The sequence below is a fragment of the Alosa pseudoharengus genome, unplaced genomic scaffold, assembly GCF_046254945.1.
Source record: "Alosa pseudoharengus isolate Yale_2024_CS ecotype anadromous, Long Island Sound unplaced genomic scaffold, YU_APseudo_1.1 YU_APseudo_1.1_scf_4, whole genome shotgun sequence".
NCBI classification, from domain to species: Eukaryota; Metazoa; Chordata; class Actinopteri; order Clupeiformes; family Clupeidae; genus Alosa; species Alosa pseudoharengus.
The window spans coordinates 20,880,909-20,888,600 of record NW_027468774.1 but is presented as its reverse complement, the minus strand read 5'-3'; the positions used below and the strand labels follow the sequence as shown (position 1 = coordinate 20,888,600).

At 49.2% G+C, this 7,692-nt stretch overlaps 1 protein-coding gene across 2 annotated transcripts in view; it reads left to right on the top strand.

Annotated features, from left to right (window-relative positions):
* The window catches only part of cep112 (centrosomal protein 112), a 110,502-nt gene that overhangs the window by 75,480 nt on the left and 27,330 nt on the right, over positions 1-7,692 (top strand). For both annotated transcript variants that reach the window (XM_076265261.1, XM_076265262.1), the window contains one exon: positions 3,178-3,240. In XM_076265261.1, the coding sequence (XP_076121376.1) occupies positions 3,178-3,240 (63 nt within the window). The remainder of the gene's footprint in view (positions 1-3,177; positions 3,241-7,692) is intronic.

Genomic DNA, 7,692 nt, shown 5'->3' with positions numbered 1-7,692 from the left:
GCCAGACTGCTTAAGGACTGACCAAGAACAAAATGAGAAAAGCTTCCACACTTCATTCTCTCAGACCATTCTCCAGTGGAAACGTATAGGAGGGACGTATATGGGACTATAAGGGACTTCATACCCCCCCCCCCCCCCCCCCACACACACACACACACACACACACACACACACAGGGACATCAGAGAGACCCAGAGCTCTTGCATCCCAAAACGTCTCCAGGGCTTTCGGATTAGACCAAATCAGTGGTACGATTTCACTAGCTCACTGGCGTGTTGTTTAAGTACAAAGACACAATATGCTCCAAAACGCTCAGAAGCCACTGATGGACTACCCCATTGAAGAGATGCCCGTGGGCCACGTTGAAGGTGTTGCCCCTGGGCATGCTGCTGCGGCTGGTGTTGGTGCCTGCGGAGCAGCAGCCCCAGAGAAGAGTGTTGCTGCTGAGTGAGGTGTGGGCTGGGCTGGGCATCAGCGGCCGTGGTGGTGGTGGGCAGGTTTGGGTCATCAGCCAGCTAATCTCAGCGCCAGATGGTGATGGCAGCCAGGGGGCCTCACACTCCATCCTGCGCTCCCCCCCCCCCCCTCCCCTCCACCCCCAGAATAAAAGCAGCTCTTTTAAGGGCTTTTTTTCTGCTGCTCTGGCTTTCTTTTCATCTCATATGGATTCTGTGAGCTCCCCTCCTCTTTGTTGCTGCCGCCCGTGTCTCTCGCTCACTCCCTCTTTCTTTTTTCTCTCTCTTTTTCTAGTCCTCCTTTCCTCCATCTAACGCCCTACACCCATCCTAAGCTCAATCTCTCTCCCTCCCCCCCACCCCCTCCCCCTCTCTCTCTCCGACTTGTCAGACGGGTGCAGATGCACGCAGCGGCGCTCGGCTTCTTAAGACATCACGGCACCATTGGCCCTCACCCACTGGGGCCGATAAAGCCAAGTTCGTGGGCCTTTAGATCCCTTGGCAAATGCATTCATGGCCCTGGCCAGCAGCCTCTGCTCTTTCCTCTCCTCCTCCTCCTCCACCTCCTCCTCCAGCTCCTCGACTCACCCACCCACCCCTTTACCTCCATCCCCACCTCCCCTGAGGAGGAGGTGACAATGAGTCTGTGGAGTTGGTGAGGAGAGGAAGATGAACGGTCTGGAAGTGAGGGGACTTTCCACGGGGAGGGAGAGCAGTAGAGGTGCCCAAGCCATGAGTAGTTCATTCTCATCTCAGTTTCCATACTGGGCCGTTCATTTGGCCAGTGGTGCTAAGCTAACCCGTTTGCGCTCTTTTACCTGCTAGTAGTTCTTTTTTTTTAAGACTGAGTGAGAGATTTGATGCTGTGTATATCACTATTTATTTATAGTGAGGCTCACTCTTTTCTTTTCCTACTCTCTGCTACACACAGTAATTATTCCTATTAATCAAATATTCAGTGCCACAGCCAGCTGTTAGTTGTAGACTGTTCATGTTTAAATGAGCAATTTTAGGGTTCTTCAACTGGGCATCAGAGCCCTGTGGCCTGCTCTACTGCAGTGAGTTCTGAAGTCTTTGCACAGGGGGACGAGAAGGCCTCGGAGCACTACTAGCAACCAAACTCAAGCAACCCATAGGAATAGGGACTATTCCCTGTGTTCCCTGTGCTCTGTGTTCCCTGTGTTCTGTCCTTTCAGTGTTTAGCATACTTATGCTCTAGTTTCTGGTAGATCCTTTAACACATGATTTTTAAGTATCATGCCCTGTCCTATCAGGATGTTTTCACTAGCCCTCTGTGTACAGGTTACACTAGAGAGGAAGGCCAGTAGTTTGAGGGCATTTAGGACAGTAAATTAAGCAGCTTTAAATGTCTTCTGTATATCCGCCACTACACAGAACTTGACGGGCCAAGAGTTTGTTTAATGGTTGAATAAAAAGTCTTTGAAAGGACTCGGAGAAGTCTTCCCCAACGTTGCACAGTAGTGTCAGTGTTATATAAACCTTATTTACATGCAATGTCAGTCGTTAAGCAGACGCTTTTAATCCAGGCTACCAGAGGAGTACATCTCAGGAGTTTATGTGTGCATTTGAGGGATTACAGCCATGACCTCAGTATGGCTACTGCCATGATACATCAGGCCGTTAAACTCGTCTTTCTGTTCCCCGTTTCTTTTACAGACTACTGTCTGAAAAGTAGACTTTTAATCAGGTTAGCGTGATCTCTGTGGCAACCGACTTAAAAATTAATGATTTCTCAAAAAGAGTATTATGAGTGAGAAAAGAGTATTCTATCCCACCAATCTGTCACCAATGCAGATAGGCCTGGCTCTCTCAGACAAAAACAGAGTTGTTCCTCATTTTCTCAGCCTGGTTGTACACATGCATAACCTCACTCATCTTTCATCACCATATCCCCTCCTCCGGTAAAAGTATAGCCCACTGTTTACATAAGTAAAATATGATTAATGGCGTCCCCCATAGTGTGTAGATTTCCATGGTGCGCTCTGAGCAGGTATGTTCCATCATGGCCCCCTACTGTTGGCTCGGCTCAGGTGTCTGCAGGGGCGGCAGTGGGAGCCTAGATGAGACGGCAGACCTCATCATTAGCGTTAGCCTAGCCACGCGCGTCTCTGCCCAGCTCTCAGGTTAGAGAGCTCCAAATGATCCCTCTTTCTTTGCTTTGTTTACGTCTGTCTGTCTGTCTCTCTCTCTCTCTCTCTTTCTCTATGTGGGTGTCTCTCCCTTCTTCTTTCTCTTTCTGTCTCTGTGTTTTGCAGGATGGTTGTTTTTTTCTCTCCCTCTCTTGTGTTACACTGTTATTTTGCAGATAATTGGCAGCGGACTTGGATTTTTTTTTCTGCCTTCTTTTTGTTTCTTCTGCTTCTTCTCCTTCCTGTTAAGTGATGAATAGTTGGCCCACGATCAAAGCAGAGGCCTCTCGCTCGGGGGAGGGGTGTGTGTGTGTGGTGTATGTGACTGTGTGTGTGTGTGTGTGTGTGTGTGTGCGGCGTGGTGGGGGTGGGGGGAGGTGCGTCATCCCCTGCGACAGCCCTGCGGACAGGCTGCCAGTCGCAGGGGTCAACAGCAAAGTGTCTGAGCATGCATTTCCTACCAGCCGATCCAGTTACATGTTTCTTTTCCTTCCCTCTCTCTCTCCCTCCCTTTCTCTCTCTCTCCCTCTCCCTCCCTCTCTCTCCCCTCCGCTCCCCCTTCTTGTGTGCAGAGCAACAGCAGGTTGAAGCAGCTGGAACGGGAGTACAACCAGAGGCTGGTTAAGTCTGCACAGGTAAACACGCTCTTCCTCCCAGCAGAACCGCAGGAGATAGGCCTGGAGTTTAGATGCAGGGGGTTTAGAGGGACTGTCCCGCAAACGCCCCTTACACACACTTCCACCCGCCTACTCACATACACACACACACACACACACACACACACACACACACACACACACACACACACACACACACACACACTCCTTCAACTGTTTGTCTGTTTTCTCTGCACTGGTAGAGCTAAGTGCAGCTGCATACAGGGTGCATTGTTCCGTATGGCCTGCTTCCTGGTGCACCTCGGTAAGGTGGTTAGGAGCCCACACTGGAGAAGGAATGCCCCGTGACTCATAGCTACAGTGTGCCCGTGCAGCGCTCCTCACTCATATCTACAGTGTGCCCGTGCAGCGCTCCTCACTCATATCTACAGTGTGCCCGTGCAGCGCTCCTCACTCATATCTACAGTGTGCCCGTGCAGCGCTCCTCACTCATATCTACAGTGTGCCCGTGCAGCGCTCCTCACTCATAGCTACAGTGTGCCCGTGCAGCGCTCCTCACTCATAGCTACAGTGTGCCCGTGCAGCGCTCCTCACTCATAGCTACAGTGTGCCCGTGCAGCGCTCCTCACTCATATCTACAGTGTGCCCGTGCAGCGCTCCTCACTCATAGCTATAGTGTGCCCGTGCAGTGTGCCTGTGCAGCGCTCCTCACTCATAGCCAGGGATGAAGTGGTAAAAAAAGAGTAAGTGGGTAAACAATGAATTCTGTGATCACGGTGAGATGGACTGCGCCATGCGGAATCAGATTTTTTAAAAAGGCATTCAGAACATCTTTGATGATGGTGGAGGTTATTGTCCAATGTTTATAACAATACCAGTGGTATTAAATGGTTCCTAGAGTATTAGTGATTGTACATATTGTGATTGTAGATAATACAGTGTGATTTTTGGATGTTAAAAGTTGCAATTGGTGAATAAACTCTTTTGAGAGGTGGATAAACTCTTATTTCTGAAATTTCAGAGGTGGATAAACCGTGCAGCGCTCCTCACTCATATCTACAGTGTGCCCATGCAGCGCTCCTCACTCATATCTACAGTGTGCCTGTGCAGCGCTCCTCACTCATAGCTACTGTACAGTGTGCCCGTGCAGCGCTCCTCACTCATATCTACAGTGTGCCCGTGCAGCGCTCCTCACTCATAGCTACTGTACAGTGTGCCCGTGCAGCGCTCCTCACTCATATCTACAGTGTGCCCGTGCAGCGCTCCTCACTCATAGCTATACTGTGCCCGTGCAGCGCTCCTCACTCATAGCTACAGTGTGCCCGTGCAGCGCTCCTCACTCATAGCTATACTGTGCCCGTGCAGCGCTCCTCACTCATAGCTACTGTACAGTGTGCCCGTGCAGCGCTCCTCACTCATATCTACAGTGTGCCCGTGCAGCGCTCCTCACTCATAGCTATACTGTGCCCGTGCAGCGCTCCTCACTCATAGCTATACTGTGCCCGTGCAGTGCTCCTCACTCATAGCTACAGTGTGCCCGTGCAGCGCTCCTCACTCATATCTACAGTGTGCCCGTGCAGCGCTCCTCACTCATCCACCTCCAACATCTAGAACTCTGCGCTTCTTCTCAGGTCTTCACTTCCTTATCACACGGGCATTTTCTTTTACTCTTTTCTACTCTTTTACGTTCCTCTTGTTAGCTCTCTACACATATGGATGTATTTAGATGACGCTTTTATGACGCTCCAAAGCAAATTACAGTTACCAGTTGCACTTTTAAGTGCCTTGTTTAAGGGCACAGCCGGGACTCGAACCCACAACCTTTGTGGCTTCTTCTCCTGTGTTGCTACCCTATTCTCTCTCTCCTCTCTTCCACCATCTTGATCTCCGCTCCTCTTGCCCCTTCTGTCTTGTCCTCTCTTCCTCTCTGTCATGGTAAGCCCTGTTAGGGTACATTGCCTTATGTATGGTGAATGTTACGTGTTGATTATTTTATTTCACCAAAGGGGACGTTAAAGCCTCGTCCAGCAACCACATGATATGACCTTTAACACTGATCTGCACAGGTGGAAGAGAAAGGAGTTTGTTAGATAGAGAGAGAGAGAGAGAGAGAGAGAGAAATCCCAGGCCAGACTTTTTTAACCTCACCATAATATCGTAAACGTGCTAATTACCAACCATTTTGTTTGAAAATTCTAAAACAATGATGTTTTTTAATACTTCAAAATAACATTGGATAAATGAACCTTACATTTTTCAGTAGCGATAGGTGTGTAGATTTGAACAAAATCTAGTTTGGTTCTTACCGGGGCTTTTACTGCCTGAAATATCCGATTTCGTTTACCACGCTCGGAGTTTAGTGCTGGGCTGCTGGGCTGGGCTGCAATTTTTGGTACATAGCTAATTTAGATACACTTATGGTGTGGGGTCTTGCGTTTCTTTAGGAATCCGCCGTCTTGGTTTGTATAGAAATGAATGTTAAGTGACACATACACGTAAGAGGTTGGACATACGGGACGGTTGGTAATATTTGATGTTCTGATAACACTCAAAGCGACCTCTCTCACTATCCCTCTCTCCCTCTCTCTGTCTCTTTCTTACACGCTCTCTCTCTCACACACTCACTCTCCTTTGTCTTTTGGGTCGCTGGCGGCCGAGTGCCAGTTGAAAGTGAGGTTGACAAGCAGATGTTGTGTGAAAACAGAAGCCTATTAAGTTTCCTAATAATTGGCGGGTGGAGTGGCAGAGTTCAGAGACGCCAGCGTCTCTTTCGGCGGGGACTAAACAGCCATCGTGTATGCGTATGTCTCTGCATGCGTGTGTGTGTGTTTCTGTGTCTGTGCATGTGTGTGTGCGTGTCTGTGTTTGTATGTGTGTTGTGTTACTTTGTCTGCATGCTAACTTGAGAGCATAAATATGTATATGTATGAGGTGTGCTGTGGTTGCTTTTGTGTGTGCATGTGTGGATGTGTGTCTAGCCATTTGTTCCAATGTGGTGGAAGTCAGCCGGACACCCAAGAGGATGTTTGTGCAGTCACACACTCACACACACACACACACACACACACACACACACACACACACACACACACACACACACGCGCACAAGATGGAAGATGGAACATAAGGAGCCTGCTGTGCATGAAAAGCCACTCCAGCTCGAGCAAACATTTCCACTTTAAAGCCTCGGCTAGCCCGAGAGAACAAACTGGCCGGCAGTGGACGTGGCTTCCCTTCAGAGGCCCAGAGAATTCAAGGTGCTTTTCTCAACCTGCATCTGAGACTGCCCTCCCTTTGTGTGCATGCTCACATATCTGTGTGTGTGTGTGTGTGTGTGTGTGTGTGTGTGTGTGTGTGAGAGAGAGAGAGAGACCAAGAAAGTGTGTGTGTGTGTGTGTGTGTGTGTGTGTGTGTGTGTATTTTGACATTCTGCATCATTCCCAACCTCCCCTCCCCCATCACACACACATACACCCGTATAGAGACGTAACAGATAAACGAACTCATTTGCACACACACGCAGATCAACCTCTAATCAACACAGGTGTCCTTTGAACCCTGGGCCCTGAGAGGCGTCCCTCCTCACTCGTCCAGATGCACGCATGCCCAAATAATGGTCCAATTAAAAACATACCAGCGTACGGGTAATCCTCAATGGGGCCTCCAGCTCGTCAGGCCAACTCCTTTTCAGATATGAATTAGCATCCATCTGCTGCCCGCTCTCTCTATGAGTGACCCCCTCCTCTTGACCCGTTAACAATCATCGAGCTGTTTTGTTGTGCTTCTCTTTCTTCTTACCCCCCCCCCCATTTTCTCTTTCATTCTTTTGCTACTATGGAGCAGAGGCCCCTATCACCCCTTTTCAAACCCTCTCGATGATACTCTGAAAAGTGGTAGAGAGAAATGCTGAAATTAGTTTGAAGCTGTGTGTGTGCGTGTGTGTGTGTATGTCTTAGTATTTGTGTACGTGTACGTGTGTGTGTGTGTGTGTGTGAGTGCGGCAGTTATATATAAATATGTAGGCTGTGTTTAAGGCTCTCATTAGATATGAGCGCACCGAGACTCCAAAGGGCCTCATTGCAGTGTGCCGTGGCGTAAGAGCGTTCTAAATAAGCAGCTCGTAGAAATTAAAGAAGGCAGGTCGAGGCAATTATAGTGGAAAATGGTCCGAGAATATCAGAGAGGAGGCTACCAGAAGAACAAGAAAGAGAGGCAGTGGTGGAGGGAGGGAGGGAGGGATGGAGGGAGGGACAGGATGGATGAGTAGATACCTCCAGGCTAAAGACTAGATGCTGAAATCTCTTATTGCGAAATAATGATTACCGAGGGAACCGATGTTACCATAATAAAGGGCCATTTGTTGCTTTCATGTGGGCTCGCCCACTGACAAAATAAGCCTAATCTGCTGCTTTTGCCATCACACCGTGCCGCAGTACACTGGTGCTCGCTCCCACCGCCCACGTACGTGCA